Source organism: Haliotis rufescens, unplaced genomic scaffold (genome assembly GCF_023055435.1).
Source record: "Haliotis rufescens isolate VD_foot unplaced genomic scaffold, xgHalRufe1.0.p SCAF_16, whole genome shotgun sequence".
Classification (NCBI taxonomy): Eukaryota; Metazoa; Mollusca; class Gastropoda; order Lepetellida; family Haliotidae; genus Haliotis; species Haliotis rufescens.
Genome location: NW_025963846.1, coordinates 5,477,265 through 5,498,095, shown reverse-complemented (window position 1 = coordinate 5,498,095; position 20,831 = coordinate 5,477,265). Strand labels below are relative to the sequence as shown.

At 40.8% G+C, this 20,831-nt stretch overlaps 1 protein-coding gene across 1 annotated transcript; it reads left to right on the top strand.

The window, feature by feature from the left end:
• The first annotated feature begins 60 nt into the window (after positions 1-60).
• On the top strand, positions 61-16,753 carry LOC124144224. Its single transcript, XM_046513521.2, has 2 exons — positions 61-189; positions 9,209-16,753. The coding sequence occupies exon 2, from the start codon at positions 9,226-9,228 to the stop codon at positions 10,492-10,494; it is 1,269 nt and encodes a 422-aa protein (XP_046369477.2). The 5' UTR covers positions 61-189; positions 9,209-9,225; the 3' UTR covers positions 10,495-16,753.
• Positions 16,754-20,831: the final 4,078 nt, after the last annotated feature.

Here is a 20,831-nt window from a genome sequence, read left to right as displayed (position 1 = left end):
AGCAGTTAATGTGACTTCGTGATTTCATTGGCTGAAGCGCAGAAAAATCGCGCCAATCACTTTTACTTCCGGTTCGGCCATGGCGCCAAGTTGTGAATGGTGATCGATCGGCGATATATTTCGACCACTTTAATTGTGCAACCTTTTAACATATATATGCACATCTAACGTCGTGACATATAGACAAGCGTAAGTATTTCATACAATATACGCTATTGCCAACAGTGTCAGAAGCCTGCCATATTTTCAGCCTCATTTACACTGCTGGAGAAGTCTACCACACTAAAGCCTACAAGTTTGTCAGTTGCAAGTTCAGGTGTCAGGATTTTAGACAAGGAGAATCATGTTGTACCACACTTGACGTTATTGTGTGCCACTATATGTTGATATATGTGACGATGTAGGTGTAATTTATCCAAGGCATGTGTTCAGTTACGGTACAAAATCTAATTTGCATTTGTTTCATGAAGGATCAGATTAGCCAAGTCTGTATTGTTTTCGTTAGCACCCTGATGTCTGGGGCGGAATTCTCAACACCCTACTATGTATAGACAGACTTCAGTGTGGCTCATTTTGCTTCTGCTTAAATTCATCAATTAGGAAACAAATATTTCTCAATATGGTCAAACTCACCTCATGGTAGTCGGTAAGTTATTAAGAAATGACACCACTGTAAGGAAATATATGAGTGGTGTAACATGAGAAGGTTACAAGCACAGGCGCATCTTGTTCAGACAATAAATATGTATCTTTAGAATTCAGTACCACAGCATTTCACAAATTGATTCTTAGGGTATTGTAACATATTTGTAAACTTCACGGTCGACGTTTCCTTAAAAATATGTTTACTTCTATTTTGTAACTAAATTTACCATTGCGTCTCAATAACATGAAAATTGGGACAAATTAGAGTACAAAGTACATTATAGCTTTTCTTATGGATGATTAATGTTTTGCAAATCTTTATCAGCATCATTTTGTAGATAACATTTTCATTGGTTATATTCAAGTGTGACATGAGTTTTGCCAGTCAGCATGGGGAAAACTTACTTTGCATGGCCTTCAAGTTTAATGTTTCTGAGAGAACCTTGGGCATGTTGAAAAGGTTTTGAACTTTGTGATTGCCTTTTGGTCTTGATCTTAACATGGATTAATTAAGCATGTTGAGAGAAATTTAGGATCATGTTTATCCTAGATCTCCATCAAACAGATGATGTGGTGTTCACAATATGTGACTGGATTGATTTTGAGGCATTGGATGTTGCCTCATCAGTCAACCACTGGTAAGTCTGGCCCAGACTTGGTGATGTGATAAAGGTCTTACTACTTTGAAGGGATAAGGGTGGCCCAGTCGTCTAAGGCGCCGCGATTTGCTGTGCAGAGTTGCGTCCCTTGGGCACGCCAGAAACCTATGATTGTGGGTTCGAAACCCGGTTCGCGCCAATTATGTTTCTAGGTTTGTCAGCACCATACCCATGCTCATGGGTTTCACCGAAGTCTTAGAACTGCATCACTTCAGGCTTTCCTCCCACATTAAGCTGACACGCCGTGATATAACTGGAATAATGTTAAAAGCGTCATTTAACCCAACTCACTCACTCACTCACTCACTCACTCACTCACTCACTCACTACCATGTAAAACAACATGCATTCTCTCACCCCATTCGGATTACAGGTTAAAATTGATCCCCAGGCAACTTATTTTATTAAATGGATTGGGTGGTCCAACTTAATGATGTCATCATACCCTTACAGCATGGGACATTGCTCATGATATCAGTCACTTGTATTTTTGGACCAGATTTGGTCTTTTACCGTTTTTGATCACATAGCTGGAATATTACTGAGTTCTGTGTTAAACAACAAACCAAACAAAGAAATATTCACTTTCTCAATAACTGTCTTCACCCGTGAAGATCCGGGTTAAAATAGGTCTTCAGCAGACCATGCTTTTTGTAAGAGGCGACTAACATGATCGGGTGGTCAGGCTTGCTAACTGGGTTGATGCATGTCATCGCATCCCTATTGCGTGAATCAATGCTCATGATGTCAATCACTGGACCGTCTGATCCAGACTCGATTATATTCAGACTGCTGGACTCACAAACATACATACAAAAATGGAAGTCAAGATGACCCCCCATTTTTTTAAGGGTCCTTGCAGGCAATATGACTATGAGGGTGCTGTAAGTAAGGTAGTTAAATAGTGTAGTGTACTGTACGTCTTGATTACTTTAGAGCCTGGAATGAATCAAAGCTCATGTGGACAGTGGTCATGATTGATGGATCACATGACCGACACCTTAAACTGCTCTTGCTGAGCTACCGCCTCCGTGGTCTAGTGGTAGAGCGTCCGCCCGGAGAGCGGAAGGTCCAGGGTTCGATCCCCAGCCGTGTCATACCAAAAGACGTTAAAAGATGGTACTTGTTGTTACCCTGTCTGGCGCTCGGCATTAAGGGGCTGAAACAAGGACTGGTCGGCTCGGAGTCAGTATACTGTGTCTGAGTGGGGTATTCATGTTAAACTGCGGCATGGTATCTCAGTGTGCTAGCACTATAAATCGGCATCAGTCCGGACTAGTACAAGCAGCCACACACATACATGTGCATGCACGTCGCTATATAAGTGCAATAATCTTGGACGCGACGTTAAACCCCATTTCACCTCAACCATATAGCAGGACATACAAACATACATACAAACATGGAAGTCCAGATGACCCCCCATTTTTTTAAGGGTCCTTGCAGGCAGTATTACTATGAGGGTACAGTAAGGTAGTGAAATAGTGTAGTGTACAGTATGTCTTGATTACTTTAGACCCTGGAATGAATCAAAGCTCATGTGTACACTGGTCATGATTGATGGATCACATGACAGGCACCTAAAACTGCTCTTGATGAGCTGTAGGTACAATGAATATTATTGTGCCTCCCTTGGGATGCAGTATATTCTTTTTCTGTGTCCATTCACTACATTTGTGCGTCACGGAAAACCCTGTTAATGCATGCATAGCTTTGATAACATTGCAAACTTCTGGCATGGATCCTTAACTTAGAGAATTAATCTTGAAATCTGATTAGGTTTTAATTGGTGTTTTGACAGAAATATTTTAATTGTTTGCCAGCGTTAGAAATTGGCACTAGTCCTGTAGTCTTACAAACTGCCCAATAGTTAAGGTATCATATAAGGACTAGTAGAAATTGGCCCATTTTAACGGTTTTGCTAAATGTTATCGTTATAAGGACTAGTGGACAAAAACTTTTAGTTTCTAACCCTGTTTGCTCTGGTAAAGTAGTGAAATTGAGGCAAGGCAAACTATTTGATTAATAAATTTATAGTACAGCGTTAGAAATTGGCACTAGTTTAACTAGTATAGTTATAGTCTTTGCCAAAATGCCCAATAGTTAAGGAATCATAAGGACAAGTAGAAATTTGCACTTCTTAAGTGTTTTTCTATGTTATTTTTTATAAAGGACTAGTGGGCCAGAATTGTTAGTTTCTATCGCTGTAGTACTTGTGAAGATGGAAATATGTGGGCAGTGTCACTCACAAACAATGCAAACAACATTACGACGCAAACTCCATCCCATTGCATGACATCTTCATTAACCTCCCAGGTGAGAGTCAACAGAGCTGTATTCATCAGTGTTCACTATGAGGCTTTGTCGTAAAGCTGTGAAGTCAGTGTGGTGATTGTAGTTACCATTGACTTTCATCAACATGGATAAACATCAGATGTCATCCTCACTTATCCAGTGCATTACACCTCCATTCTGTTGTGATCAATACCCTGGACCTATTCATTAACCATCATTCCATTTTGGAAGTGATGTCACCGGTGATGTGTCTCTTCAAGCTCCTCACAGCGATATCCCGTTCGCGGAGCTCTCTATACTGTCGCTGCCACCTGTCAAAACTCCCCACTGTGATACCTGGCTACAACCACGCTTGGAGTTCAACTAGCAGCCGACTGACCATTATGTTTACAAACAAGTGATGACTGCTGTGATGTCAAATTCTCTTACCCCTGCTAAATTATTTTCTTTGTTTGTCAATTTGAATTTGTTTCATTACAACTATCATGTAATTGGTATAGTAAGAATGTAAGGGGGAAGTTGGTTAATTGTCCGTCCGTCTGCAATCTCGAACCAATGTGATCAAACAAACAAAAGGTAAATTCATCTGGGAAATGTGGTCGTTCGTAAACCTTTTCAAAATTCACTGTGATAGCATTCCCTAAGACACAAACAAAAACATAAACATTACTACATTTGGGGTTAGAGGGCAAATTTCAAGATTCCTGTAATGGCCGCGCCCACATTGGTGGCAGCAATGTTACCTAGAGTGTAACGAAGGTGTCACACACCGGGAAGGAACGTGGTCTCTCCTATCACAAACTTAGAAATTAACACAGAATTTCTCTCACTCAGGAACGTGAAGTCAACAACAAAGTAGTTCCGTTTTTTGCAATGGCACACAAAAGTTGACTTGGCTTGTTTAAATCATGGAAGAATATTGTGATATTATTTGACATTTTTTCCATTTTTGGGAGGTCATGTCATTAAAACTCTGAAGAAGAAGTAAAGGTGCAAATGGGTCGAGGCTGTAAGAGTGTTAAGCATGTAAGACAACTTAAATTATTGATATTTGAAAGCAAATTATATGAATGAATATCAATGAGGTGAACATCAAAGAGCAAATCAATGACACATTGGCAGGCATTGTTTCCCCTCCCGCACCCCCCAACATGGCTTCTTCCCCATGTTAGCAACTACTGTATTCGACAAAATAAGTGCCCAGGGCGCTCTCAAAATTAGAAACAGGGGGCTCTTATTTGGGTGAAAGATAGATGTCAGGGTTTATGCTGACAGCCTGAAATGTTTATGTAGTAGAGATATATTTTTCAAGAATGTAATTGCCCTTAATTAAGGGTGCATATAACAAACAAGTGTGTATTATACGTGAATAAATAAGTCTTGTGTACATTGATCAGTTGGAAGGGGTGCTAATTGGGATTGTTCACTAGCCAATATATCAGCAAATATTGCTGTGGGCGCTTATTAGAGTGGGTTGCTTATTATGGTAGTAATACGGTAGTGTGAATACTTGTCCACTCAGATTCATTCTGATACTCCAGTACATGTGCAGTGGCAGCCATGATGTGACTTCAGGGCGAACTCAAGCAAGTATTGATGTATCAACATATGAATCAATATCCAGTACAAATGACTATTGTGAAGGAGCACTGGCCAAATGAAGGCTAGTTGACATAGTATGGCATTTGTGTTTTCTGTATTTCCAAAGACACCTCCGTACTGATGAACTTCCTTATCGACCACATTAGTGGTGTCTCCCTAATTTCCTCAGTTCCAATCTAAATTTCTTTATTTGGAAGCCTTATTGAGAAAAAAAACACCTTTCTTGGCCATTTGTGCACAAACTTTTTTATGTGAAATATGGTGTTGCTTAAATTACTGAACAAGTGTCCAACATATATACAATATTTTATTTAGGGATGAGCGGTATTACCACTATATCAGTAATTTGAGGTAAATTCTTTCCATGGTACTTATCACAATATATCTAAATATTTTTTATGTGCGGTATATCAGGTGATTTCAAGTAGAAATTTTTATGATATACACCGAATACCTTCGAAATATATTTCCTTAATTGAAAAGTTCAAGTTCGCAAAGATAAAGGTTAATTTTCAGTTACCTCCCTTATGTGCATGTGCGATACTGCTACAACTTATATTACAGCAATAACGAGGCCATTAGTCTTCAGTAAGCGATGTCACTCAATGTTTCGAGTTTACTATATTACATCCTGTCGTGTGCACTGTTCATAGTTTCAAGGCAAGATGCCAGTGGTGAAATAGTTTGAGGGTTTTTACTAACAAGTGAAAGATATCAAATACCAGATGGGGACAAACCCGAAAAAAACAGTAATTAAGCGAAAGATAAAAAAAAAATACTGGTTGACCAAGTTTCTGTGGCTGTCATCTGACAAGCAGTAATGAATTGAGATTACTGTTCCATGTTTCCTAGGTTAGTTGTCAGAAGTGAAGTCCTCAATGGCACATCTCATTTTTAAAGAGACTAATGAAACATTCAACAATGTTCAAAAGCACAAAACATTCGTGCAGGGGTATGTTTATAAATGTGAAGTCAAAGCCAATTTCGAAATGATTTTCTGTACATTAGGAAATTTCAAGATTGTCTTTAAAAACTAACAGTTTCTGTTTTGTTCATGATGTATAATAGATTATGTTATTGTTAGATTATATTTTTGAAATTGTAGTATAATAGCTAATTTAAATATGGACGGTTTTTGTCTGTTGCATAAAATATATTTTCTACACTTCCTTTGTCTGTGGTTTGGTTTGGCAAACCTGACCACCTGATCCCGTTAGTCGCCTCTTACGACAAGCATAGTTGCCTTTAACAGCAAGCATGGGTTGATGAAAACCTATTCTACCCTGGATCTTCACGGGTCTTCAATGTCTGTTAGAATCACTATGCTCTATAATATTATCTGTTAAACTTCTGACTGCCATTAACAAAATCATTATTTCCAGCAATAGATCACAATACTATCAAAATGAAGCAACCATGACTCCTTAAATACACATGTTCAAAACTTTTGATAGATTTATCAGTTTCAGTCATATTAACTTAAAAATATTACGAAATCATTCATTTTTTCCTTTTGAATTTCCCTTCAAATTGACAGTCGGAATGTTTACATGTCTGCAACACAGGGGATTGTGGGAACCCTTTCATCCATACAGTGTGAACTACATTGCGAGGCTGGATGATAGTGCCCTTGTACCTCAACTGCATGGATTCCTGGATTGTCTGGTCCAGACTCGATTTTGTAATGGCTGCCTTCATATAGCAGGAACATTGCTGAGGGGGGTGTTAAACAACATAGAAACATACAGTGATCACAGTGTTTGAAATATAGGGGGGCCCCAGGCATCGGTAAAGACAAGGACCTCTTGACCTCCATGTCCAATTTCAATCCTGGTGAGGATGTAGAACATGTATGTGTGTTGCCGTTGGAGATCAAAACAACCTATGTTAGTTAAGGTGGAAGTGTGGGACAATTCATTCATTTCTTTGCAGAGGCTTATCTAGACCTAGTCATGGGCACGGGTGGCCCAGTCGTCTGAGGTGCCGTGATTCGCTGTGCAGAGTTGCGTCCCTTGGGCACATCAGAAACCTATGATTGTGGGTTCGAATCCTGGTTCTCCTCGATTATGTTTCTAGGTTTGTCAGCACCATACCTGTGCTCGTTGGTTTCACCGAAGTGGTAAATGCCTGAGACCTGCATCACTTCAGGCTTTCCTCCCACATTAAGCTGACACGCCGTGATGTAACTGTAATACTGTTAAAAGCGGCGTTAAACCCAAATCACTGACTCTAGACCTAGTCCAAGTCCCACTTTCGGCCCCAAGTCTGCAGCAAATGTCAGAAAAATTTCCAAATTGGAATATAGAGTGTCCTAATTAATATAGAACCGGGCTCCGTGCGTCATGTTTCGTTTATGGAGCATAACTCAGAAACCGTTCAATATTTTTTCAGGAAGCTTTGCAGGTCTGTCAAGTACATGGTGAACTATTGCTTTTTGCTATTTAGAAATTTTAGAAATTTTTATTTTTTACGTTTCCATGGCAACTAGATGGACTTAGGTTCTGTGAGGGTAGGGTTCGTTTCCGGAGCATAACTCATAAACAGTTCAATATTTTTTCATCAAACTTTGCAGGTTTGTCAGGTACATGCTGAACTGGTGCCTTTTGCTATTAAGAAATTTTAGAAATTTTTATTTTTTATGTTTCCATGGCAACAAGATGGATTTAAGTTTTCATATAGGGTGGGTTCACTTATGGAGTATAACAAATAATCTGTAAAATATTTCCTTGTAAAACATTGCATGTCTATATATAAAGGACATACTGAACTGGTGCCATTTGATATTAAGGCGTTTTAGAAATGTTTATTTTAGAATTTCCATTGCAGCTATTTTGACATGGGCTAAGAGAAATGTTGGGACCATTACGTGTTAAAATGGGCAGGGGATATAGATGACTTCATCTTGTTTAGTTATTGTTTCTTGTAATTTGTCATTTGTTTGCATAAAAAAACCACCACAGAAACACACGTTTTACTTTCCATTTCATATGGATGCGACCATGGTGGATCTTTTGTGGGTAAACAATGTATGCTTCTAAAAGAACATTCAACTCTTGACTCATTACATACAGAATTGCACATTTACATTGTTATACAGCTTTGTAGATTTAACTTGTACAGTCATGCCCCGCTTATACGGACTTCAGGTTCCCGGACGATTTTCATTCAAAACGAAATAATTACTATATAAATTTACCCGTATATACGGAAATTCAGTTTCCAGACAGGATGGTCATTATCATACACAAAACACTGAAACGCACACAAAATTGTCTCACTTACCCGGACAATACACTTCCGCTGGTGGTAATCCTTCTGCTGGTGGTAATCCTTTGATTCGTGAGAAGTCAATTAACCAAATGACACTGAGTTACGTTTGAGACGAGCTTGTTTATTGTACATGAAACCCCATTCGATAAATATGGCGTCTGTGGAGGTCAAAGTTGTGACTTCAAACTGTGTGTATGGCCTGTCAACCAGCGAAACGTAAGCGACACGCAGTTACAGCACGCGAAAAAAGGGAAATTTGTCTGTTTAAGGAAAAACACCCGTCAGCAAGTTTGGAAACCATCAGTAAGCATTATGCCACTGAATTTGGAGAAACCATAAGAAAATCGACAATTGGTGACATTTTAAAAGACAAACAGAAGTGGCTAGATCTTCCGGAAAATTATTGAAGGGAAGTAACTCTTCCAGTAAGAAGCTGGTTTCAGTTATACGGAAATTCGTTTATACGGACGAATTGTGAAATGACGCAAGTGTCCGTATAAACGAGGCAAGACTGTTTATCACTGATAACAGTACAAACAAAGAGAATGAGTCTTGAATGATTAGTTTAAGTACTTTTATATTATCAGACTGAATGCAATGTTAAAATACCCCAGTATTTAGGGAGGAAAATAAAGGGTTTTATCCAATTTGCCTGCCCAGGGCACTTAGTTTAAAATCCTAGATAATGCCTGCTCTGATGTTGAGCTCTTGCTAAGAAATGTGCTTGTTTGTTGCAGAGCACGGGTGTAGAACAATGCTGTATGTCCCTGACAGTGTGGATAGCATAGCAGACCCCGGGACCGATTCCACATCTTCCATCACACCAACACAACATGTCTACTACACAGACAACACGCCCAAACGCCAGAGTTTGGAGAGCGAGACGTCCTTCGACAGTGGTTACTTCTCTCCTCCGGCCACCGGACCCTCTAGTTTCCCCCACTTGATGCAACAGCAGCAGCAGCAGCAGCCACCACCACCATTATACACATCCAGCCTTGTGCAGCAGAGTCCATCCAAGATCGCTATGATGGCGTCGGTGATCGATGACCTCACTTCCCCCAGACCCACAAATCATGACCTGCCCCTGCTGGATGACTGGGACAAAAACTTCATTGAAAATTTTGAAGAAAACCTTTTTAGTTTAGATAACGAAGTTGACATTGGTTTGCTTGAAGGTCTTTTCAAGAGTCCTTTAAAGAGTCCGCTGAGGATTCTGAGTCCGGGCAAAAGAGGTCTGACCTCCAGCACCAGTCCCTACAAGATGGCAGTCTCCAGGAGTCCTTACAAGAGCCATTTTATTCCAAGTCCTCGTAAGATGAGTGATGTGCCCCGGAAGAGGGTTGTGTCGGTGGAGAGTAACGGACATGGGTATGACCCTACGAGGAGACAGTTTGATGGGGTCTCATTTGTCCAGTCGGGACTTCATGGAGGTCAGCATCAGGTCATGTCAAAGGTCATGCCAGCGGAAACCATGACAACGAATGTTCTGGGGGCAGGAGTTTTGTCAGCTTCCGAGAACAAACCAAGCAACACGTATGTTGGCATCCCGTTGACAAATATTGGTGGCCCCACTGCACAAAAGCGTATCAGATTGGACTCTAAGTCTTGTACAAATCCAAAGCAGATCCGAAAAACCAAAGAAAACAGTGCTCCTTGCATGTCCCGCCAGAAACTGCAACTAGCCCGTGCCAATTTTAGACTTTCGCTGGAGAAGGCTATGGAGACAGCGGCATCCAGGGGGCTGCATCGCAAGTCTGACCAGTACCCTCAGCTGTCTAAAGCTCTGTCCATGCCCAGCAGTGATACAGCTCCTAGTCCCCCTCTGGGGGTGTCCAGTGATGGGGTGGGGACCTCCAGCCCCACCCCCGGGGTCCCCAGCACTGCCCAAGGCAACCCCTACCTGGAGGAAGATGCAGAAATCCCGAGTTCTTGGCTTGGAGGGAGTTGCACCGAGGTGGGGGCATACGAAGTCGAGCCCCAGTCAGAGTGTAAAGTTGTAATTCGCAAGAGGAGGAGATGATCAGCTTTACTTCGCTTGTGAATATTTTTGCTTTTGTTATGCAATGTCTGACACATGAAAAATATTATATTTTTTACTTCTCTGCAGCATTTCTCACTGTATCTACCCTAATTATTGTTTGCATTTCCAGGCTATTTCCTTTCTTCAAATACACCAAAAAAAATTACTATAACAAGTTTTATTGTGTGAGTGTATGTTTATTGCATCCAAACTGAAACATACATAAGGGTATGTTATAATCTGATTGAATAGCAAACGCACTGTTTTATTTAGGTCTAATTGTGGTTGTGTGTATTATACATAGATCTTGTTTTCATTACAGTCATACCAGTAACCATGGTAGTCCTGATCAAATAATTACATCTTGAAAGCTTATTGCAGGTTCCTGTTAAACACAGAGAAGCGTGTACTGAAGGGTCACAAGCCGTTTCTAGAGGTTATTGCCTTAAAAGAACAATTTTTATGTTAATATAACATAGTCCTTGATTATGAATAATATTGTTTAATGAACGTAGACCAGATCAAATTTTTCTTCTTCTTTTTAAGATGATCCTACACAATTTCCTACAAAATTTTCCATTTTGATTTCTCAGTTTGGGCCTATTGGCCAAAAAAACCTGCAAGTCAAAAATAACAAATTGGTCCGGACTAAGACTGTGAAGCTGAATGCTGGACATCTGATTGGTTCACATCACCAGTGCATGATATGTATCAACAACATAGCTGTATCAATTCACTATATTATGGTTATTTTACAGACATAAATAATAATTGTAGTAATGATAATAATTATCCTGATATGACTCAAGATATGCATGAAGTATATAGGTCCTTGTGATATACATAGCGGTTAAGTGATGGAGATCGTATCATGACAAAAGTTGTCCCCCTTTGACCATTGGGCAGGTTCCAGTGAGAAGCTGATTGACAGTTTTGTTTATAATCTGTAAAGGGTTCACCTTACAAATGTATGTTTTAATAGTATTGTCAAATGCTACATATCAAAATAATAGTGTGTGACTATTTCTAGCAAGAACTTTCTACCCAACTCTCTATCAGCTCCACCCCACCACTTCGTAGGTCTACCCAACCCCCACACAGATCCACCCCACCACTTCATAGGTCTACCCAACCTCTTCTCAACTCCACCCCACCACTTTGTAGGTCTACCCAGCCCCTCTCAACTCCACCCCACCACTTCGTAGATCTACCCAACCCCCTCTCAGCTCCACCCCACCACGTGGTAGATCTACCCAACCCCCTCTCAACTCCACCCCACCACTTTGTAGGTCTACCCAACCCCCTCTCAGCTCCACCCCACCTCATGGTAGATCTACCCAACCCCCTCTCAACTCCACCCCACCACTTTGTAGGTCTACCCAACCCCCTCTCAACTCCACCCCACCACTTTGTAGGTCTACCCAGCCCCTCTCAGCTCCACCCCACCACTTCGTAGGTCTACCCAACCCCCTCTCAGATCCACCCCACCAAACCCTAGGTCTACCCAACCCCCTCTCAGCTCCACCCCACCACTTAGTAGATCTACGCAACCCCCTCTCAGCTCCACCCCACCAAGCGGTAGGTCTACCCAACCCCCTCTCAGCTCCACCCCACCAAGCGGTAGGTCTATCTAACCCCCTCTCAGCTCCACCCCACCCCTTTCACAGGTCTACCCAACCCCCTCTGACTTCCACCACCCTACCCCCTCACCTCAAAACCTCCACCCCAACCTCCTCAAAGCTCTTCAACCACCCAAAGTTTAACCAAAAAATAGGACATCAGCCTGTATAACTGTTCTGGTTAGATACACAAATTAGCATAAGCGCAGTCAATCTAGACTTGTCATCGTTGATTGTTGAGGAACAGGTTTTTATGGGGACTGGTGATGACCAGGCCTGCTATGTGTACTTTGTTGTAAGAAGTGATGTTTGACGAAGATTGTCTTTCAGTCATGTTTGCTGGATGTTGTCTGTGATACGTGTGTTTTTAACGGGTATTTATTGACTTGTGTTGTGATGACATCTGTTTAGTATTGATACATGATACATCAATGTATCGTGTGGGGATAACATCCATATTGTATCGATACAGGGATACCATGCATAGGGTTGACATCTGTTTGGTATTGATACATGATACAGCCATGTATCGTGTGGTGATAACATGCATATTGTGTCGATACAGGGATACCATGCATAGGGTTGACATCTGTTTAGTCCTGATACATGATACAGCCATGTATCGTGTTGTGATAACATCCATATTGTATCTATACAGGGATACCATGCATAGGGTTGACATCTGTTTAGTCCTGATACATGATACAGCAATGTATTGTGTGGGGATAGCATCCATATTGTATCGATACAGGGATACCATGCATAGGGTTGACATCTGTTTGGTATCGATACATGATACAAAAATGTATCAACCATGAGGATAACATTCATTTTGTGTCGATATAGGCATGTACAATTCTTTGGAATAACCACTAATATGTGTATCCGTAGGTTACCTACAGTCTTAATTATACAGTAACCATGGTAATTTTGTAGTGGGAATTTAATCCTGACTGACATGATGGCTTGTGTTTTATCTAGGTTTGCTGGGACTGTTGTGTGTGGTCGCCACATTTAATCAGTCATTTAACTATGGAAATTGAGGTTTCCCTTTTCCGCCTTGCTTCAGGTAAACAAGCTGAGTATTTTTTAGTTCCAGCACCATAAATAAACATTACCGTATATCGCTGTGTATAAGGCGAGTTTTTCGTACCTAAAATGAGGGCGCTAAGAAGACTCTTATACACGGAGTCGAAGATCTCACATTTTTTTCCACTGGCGATGTCAACTGGCGTCCGATAGCCAGCCAAGCATTTGACAATAAAACTTCGCATTTCGATTTTTAGGGCGTGTACAGGGGGGTCGTCTTATACGTGGGGTCGCCTTATACACAGCGATATACGGTAGCTTCATTGGGTTTTTTGGTTTTTTATTAGTTGGTTTACAAAACGATTGGCCTCAAATTCAATGGAATAGTAGGTGGCCGACATTTCACCTTCCAGATTAGTACTGCTAGCAATAAATGAAAAACCAAACATGTTTCAACATGGCAAGCTACTGAAAGATAATTGTTAAGGTTTTTGGGGGGTTTTTTTTATCTTTTTTGTTAGAATAAAGATTGTTGTATTATTCACCATTTCTAACAAACAGCAATCTTGTAGCTTTTTAATTTTATTAGTTGTAAAACAGCGTTGGACAAAACAATAATTGTCAAAAGTCATTTTATTTTAATTTTTCTAATTTCAATGTCTTTTGGTCAGTCGGTCGGTCTCGTAAACCAACTTAATAAAATATAAGGCTTAGCCATAACGTCTAAACCTGTTATATGTATGATGGCTGTCCAGGAAGGTCCATTTCAGAAAAGAAATAGTATGTTGGCAATGAAGTTCTTCCTGGCACAAATTTGAAAGAATTACTCTGAAAAAGTAATGATATTTATGTTTGGACTTTCCGATCTTTTTCTTGTTGTTCAGCCCTGAACTGTATTCAACACAATGCCCATGCACTAGTAGACCTTAGGGTTTTTTAACAATCTCATTAAAATCAGATCTTAGTTCTCGCTGCCGCTAAACAAAGATCTGAGGACATCCCATTACAGGTCACGTCAGACCGACCTTGCGCAACTTTGACTGACCAATGGAATAACCAATCAGAAGGCAGCTTTCTCGTACTTTACGGCACTTATTTCAAATTGGCGTCTACGCTTCGCAACATATTTTGACAAATTCCCGATTACAAATTTGAAACCTAAACAAAAGAACATTCTAGAATGGCTAATAGATGGTCTAGATTTTATGGATTCAGTCTTTAAACCCGGAACTAACATTCGGAATACCCTGTGACGTGACCCCTAATGGGATGTCTTCAGATCTTTGTTTAGTGGACGCGAGAACTAAGGTTTGATTTTAATGAGATTTGGTTTTTAATCACTATTTTTGAACCTAGGTAGGTAGGTTTATAGTTTCAATGAGAATATTTTGAAGCTGAAAAATGCCTGGAAGCTTTTTTCAATATGTCCTACACAGAACTAACCTGTATAAAACTGGCAAGTGATAATGTCCGTTTCTGTTCACTTCTGCATGCTGGGCATGACTTCAAGATGTGTGTATATTTGTTGTCGTTTTGATACTGACATTTATGGCAGGCTTTTGGAGGTGTAGACTGTACAGCATTTTCATTTCATTTTGCCGATTCTGAAGTAGCAACACTTAATTAAGCCCAAGACGATCAGTGGACGACACTCAACTATTTATTTTTTATTTTTTTTATTTATTTATTTAGCCACGAGCCCAGAAATTCAAGCCTGGTTCGGCAAGGGTGGAAACTGGACTATAACAGTCAGTTAACTCCCTTGCCTCAGGAAGATGTCGTCCAAAGTGAGATGTGAACAAGCCTGATAATAAATTTGTAGGCATTTAGAAGATGGTTAAACATGAAGACATCAAACTCTTTATCATATAATGGTTACTGTGATCGATGTGATAAACCAGTCAGATAACATTGGTATCACAATCTGATAAATATGTAAATGAGGTCACTGAGCAGGAACTACTTTATAATGATGTCAGTACATTGATCCGATGTCTGCTTTCTCAAAACCCTTTCTATACGGTTCACCAAATTGTTTAGAAGTTCCCGGATGTGTGAGCACTTAAGTAAATTAACATGGCTGCAAATTATTTGGCACTATGTTATGAATAGGGCAGTTCACTCGTCTTTGTATTCCTACACAATTTCTGTAGTTACATTTGTGAATGTAAATGTCTTAAACTTTGATTATTTCAGGATTGACTTTATGTGGGAAAGGGATAATTACCCTTGTGTACTTCCATATCATAAATAAATATTAAGAATAAAAAGTATGTATTATGCTCGCCAAGGGTTCACATAATACAATTTTTGTTCCTGATATATGATATTTACTATATGCAAAACACATTTGGCAAATAATCTCTGTGTGGATAACAACTCCTTTATTGTTTATATCAACATTTTCGGGCCATTTCCTGCCACTTCACCTGTTGAAGGGGCAACATAGCCCTGAAATGTATTGACAAACAAAAAACGTATCCATGAAAAGTTTCAGGTCTTCATGTTGGATCTTACTCCTTCAGAGTATTGTAAGAAGTTAGAACTTGGGGGGCCCAGTCGTCTAATTCACTGTGCAGAGTTATGCCCCTTAGGCATGCCAGAAACCTATGATCATGGTTTAAATCTCAGATTCTCCCTGGTAAAGTTTCCAGGTTTGTCAGCACCAAACCAATACGCGTGGGCTTCACTGAATTCGTAAACATTCAACTCACATCACTTCAAACTTAACACCCATATTATGTTGACGCGTGATTAAACTGGAAAAGACGTCATGATATAACTGAAATACTGTTCAAAGCCTGTTACCGGTATATCAAACTGACAGGAAGCGAGGACTTGAAGAATTGGCTGATGTTAATGACTGACATATGGTAGTACCTGGCAGGAGGTTGGCCTTGCTTGTTGGGATTGTGTTGGCCTCGACTAGTCTTTTGTTCTTAGGTAGACGGGCCACGGAGAGGGCCGAGTTTTATACTGGATCCAAGGAGATGTGTGTATATATTAGCAGTCCATTTGTAGATATGTATGTGTACAGCTTATTAGGGGATTATTTATTGATCTGTTTGTAAATTTATGATCACATAGATTACTCAAAGTGCTTTTAATTTTTTGAAATTTAGAAATATTTGTGCTTGTGTTTTTGAAAAAAAAACTTTTTTTACAGATTGTGTGCTGTGTACATGTAACATAGATGTTGTCATGTGCTTGTTGGTGTGCAGGAAAGTATAACGAGTTAACTGTTTTGAGAAGGGTATAATTGCCTTATACAAAAACGATATTCATACACCTCGCACCAGAGGTTGTATTTTGACCTAGAAAGATATAGCCACTGCAAATATGCATTCTCAAAATATATTTTCGGTGGCTACTACTGTCGTTCAAGCAACACTTTTGATGAAATTTACAAAGATATTTTGATATGAATTATTATATTATTTCGTGTGCTTCAGTTTGATGCATGGCGAGGTATTTCTACTGTCTGCATGTTGACCATGATTACTACTAGTTTGTATTGCCAACTTTCTCCATGTTCAAACAGTGCTGTATCTATAGCAGTCCTTATTTGCTGCTATGCCACCACTAGCCAGCAAAATAAAAACTGAAAAATACTTCAATAAGTTTTGTTGTGTTTTCATTTGATACTGTAAATCTTTATATTAACGCAAGCGTGAATTAAATGCAAAAAATGCGAGTGGTCTTTGCTCGCATTATTAAACATCTCATTTATATCAACAATAAGACATTTTGGATACCAGAAATACCAACTTAGACATACGCTGAAAACAAACAACTATGTATTCCACATCTGTTTATTGAGCAGCACTTGTTACAAGTATATATACAATGTCATTCAAACACTAATTACATCCTGTGAATTGTCACTGCTGGGGTCAAGACAAGCGTTCTTCTCACTCATGTCATCACTGATCACACCTGCAAGTCCAGACAGATGCCACCCAACACGGTGTCTTTGCTCTTTGTGACTGCATCAAAGGCCGACACGAGCCAGCGCGCACGTATGGTTTTAGCTGAAGTACTCTACTCAGCGTTAATAAGCGGTGCTATTTGGTGAGTGGTTGGATTAAGGTGAGGATTCTCCTGTAAACCTGACAGGACATTTTGTTTAGATATAAATCCACTGATGCTTGAGGGGAGGGGGTGTCACATTCATATTGAGTCTCATTTTTGGCTAGGGGCCAACGGTCGCATTCTTTTAGAGACGCATTAATTGCAAGTTTTACAGTAGTTACTTTGTGCTGGCAACGTCTGTATGTCCAGTACATGTAAGAAATTTCATTGTCCTGGAACTAGACTTCCCACAGGGTGTCAGTTCTGAAGGTCGCTGACCATGTGCTTGTAGGGATAATGTCTGTTGTTAACCGACATCCAGTAATAAGTCAGGACATTTCATTGTCCTGGCACTAGACTTCCCACAGGGTGTCAGTTCTGAAGGTCGCTGACCATGTGCTTGTAGGGATTATGTCTGTTGTTAACCAACATCCAGTAATAAGTCAGGACATTTCATTGTCCTGGAACTAGACTTCCCACAGGGTGTCAGTTCTGAAGGTCGCTGACCATGTGCTTGTAGGGATTATGTCTGTTGTTAACCGACATCCAGTAATAAGTCAGGACATTTCATTGTCCTGGAACTACTGGAACTAGACTTCCCACAGGGTTACAGTTCTGAAGGTCGCTGACCATGTGCTTGTAGGGATAATGTCTGTTGTTAACCGACATCCAGTAATAAGTCAGGACATTTCATTGTCCTGGAACTACTGGAACTAGACTTCCCACAGGGTTACAGTTCTGAAGGGCGCTGACCATGTGCTTGTAGGGATAATGTCTGTTGTTAACCGACATCCAGTAATAAGTCAGGACATTTCATTGTCCTGGCACTACTGGAACTAGACTTCCCACAGGGTTACAGTTCTGAAGGGCGCTGACCATGTGCTTGTAGGGATAATGTCTGTTGTTAACCGACATCCAGTAATAAGTCAGGACATTTCATTGTCCTGGAACTAGACTTCCCGCAGGGTGTCAATTCTGAAGGGCGCTGACCATGTGCTTGTAGGGATTATGTCTGTTGTTAACCGACATCCAGTAATAAGTCAGGACATTTCATTGTCCTGGAACTACTGGAACTAGACTTCCCACAGGGTGTCAGTTCTGAAGGTTGCTGACCATGTGCTTGTAGGGATAATGTCTTGGCAGTGAATTTGGACATGAGCATCACCAGAAGTCTTAACACGATCCAAATGTTGGCAAAATACCAGGTAACTGGAATCCGCAACTGAGTTAAACGGTCAGCACAGTTACCTTTTTTACCGTTAAGTCTATATCAAATGTAAATCCTCAGTAGATGGAAATAATGTCATTTAACGTCCTGGAACTGGTTTACCTTGGCTTTCAACTCATATAGGAAGCTGGGCATCTGTTATTTCATGTTCATCACTGGACATGACTCACAACAAAATTCTTGGGTTTTTAGTTTCAGTTTATTACCAACATTAGTTAAATACAAATATATTGGAAATACTAAAAAGTTCTGGCGTCTTTGATGGGTGTGTCAATGCAGGTCAGCACATGGTCCGGGAATACTGACCAGAGATGGTGTGTCAATGCAGGTCAGCACATGATCCGGGAATACTGACCAGAGATGGTGTGTCAATGCAGGTCAGCACATGATCCGGGAATACTGACCAGAGTGGGTGTGTCAATGCAGGTCAGCACATGGTCCGGGAATACTGACCAGAGATGGTGTGTCAATGCAGGTCAGCACATGATCCAGGAATACTGACCAGAGTGGGTGTGTCACTGCAGGTCAGCACATGATCCCGGAATACTGACCAGAGATTGTGTGTCAATGCAGGTCAGCACATGAACCGAGAATACTGACCAGAGATTGTGTGTCAATGCAGGTCAGCACATGATCCAGGAATACTGACCAGAGTGGGTGTGTTACTGCAGGTCAGCACATGATCCAGGAATACTGACCAGAGTGGGTGTGTCACTGCAGGTCAGCACATGATCCCGGAATACTGACCAGAGATGGTGTGTCAATGCAGGTCAGCACATGAACCGAGAATACTGACCAGAGATTGTGTGTCAATGCAGGTCAGCACATGATCCAGGAATACTGACCAGAGTGGGTGTGTTACTGCAGGTCAGCACATGATCCAGGAATACTGACCAGAGTGGGTGTGTCACTGCAGGTCCGGGAAACCTGACCAGAGTGGGTGTGTCAATGCAGGTCAGCACATGAACCGAGAATACTGACCAGAGATTGTGTGTCAATGCAGGTCAGCACATGATTCAGGAAATGACCAGAGATGGTGTGTCACTGCAGGTCTGGGAATACTGACCAGAGTGGGTGTGTCACTGCAGGTCAGCACATGATCCGGGAATACTGACCAGAGATGGTGTGTCAATGCAGGTCAGCACATGATCCAGGAAATGACCAGAGATGGTGTGTCACTGCAGGTCCGGGAATACTGACCAGAGTGGGTGTGTCACTGCAGGTCAGCACATGATCCGGGAAATGACCAGAGATGGTGTGTCACTGCAGGTCCGGGAATACTGACCAGAGTGGGTGTGTCCCTGCAGGTCTGGGAAACCTGACCAGAGTGGGTGTGTCACTGCAGGTCAGCACATGGTCCGGGATTACTGACCAGAGATGGTGTGTCAATGCAGGTCGGCACAAAGTCAGGCTGACTAGAGTGGGCGTGTCACTGCAGGTCAGCACATGGTCAGGCTGACTAAAGTGGGTGGATCATGACAGGTCAGGCCACCTGGTCAAAGTGGGCATGTCATTGTACTGCACTTGCAAGCTGATACATCAATGAAATGATGCTCCTTACCAGTACCTTCATAACACAACTGTCTGTCATAAATATTTTTGTTGTCTCATCTTAGTCCTACATGATCAGTAGATCTTCTTACATGTGAACACATCTTGTCCTGCCTCCTCGTACAGACATCTGGTGACCTGTACAATCTGTGACCCATGAAGATCCAGGGTAGAATAGGTCTTCAGCAACCCATGCTTGCCGTAAAAGGCGACTATGCTTGTCGCAAGAGGGAACTGACAGGATCGGGTGGTCAGGCTCGCTGACTTGGTTGATGCATGTCATCGATCCTAATTGTGTGGATCGATGCTCATGATGTCAACCACTGGATTGTCTGGTCCAGACTCGATTTTTTACAGACCACCGTCATATAGCCGGAATATTGCTGAGTGTGGCCTAAACAATCAAAAAACAAATCATATGGAAAAAAGCATATATTAAAGCCCAGGGCCGAATAACGGGTTTCATCATGTTTTATGACCAAATATTTCATCCAAAATTAATCCCTGGGCTAATACAAAAAATATACAAGCATGACTAAAGATTCTATTTCATTCAGTTTTAATAAATCAACACTTTTGAAGTACAATAAACACAAATGTAGTATGACTTTCATATAAATAAATGACTGACATAGTTATTTAATTTTACAGTAAACTTGGGTTATAACGAACATGCTTATAGCGAACTGACGGATATAACGAACTTACTTTTTAGTCCCAACTATTTGCTGTAATTATGCTGTGTATATGCGAACTACGGTTATAATGAACTAAAAATAATAGTCCCTTTGAGTTCGTTATAACCGTAGTTTACTGTATTTTTATTTTGACCGACCTTG

Bases quoted from the DNA above. Each gene is read 5' to 3' on its own strand.
- LOC124144224 (XM_046513521.2), top strand. From the start codon at position 9,226: ATGCTGTATGTCCCTGACAGTGTGGATAGCATAGCAGACCCCGGGACC.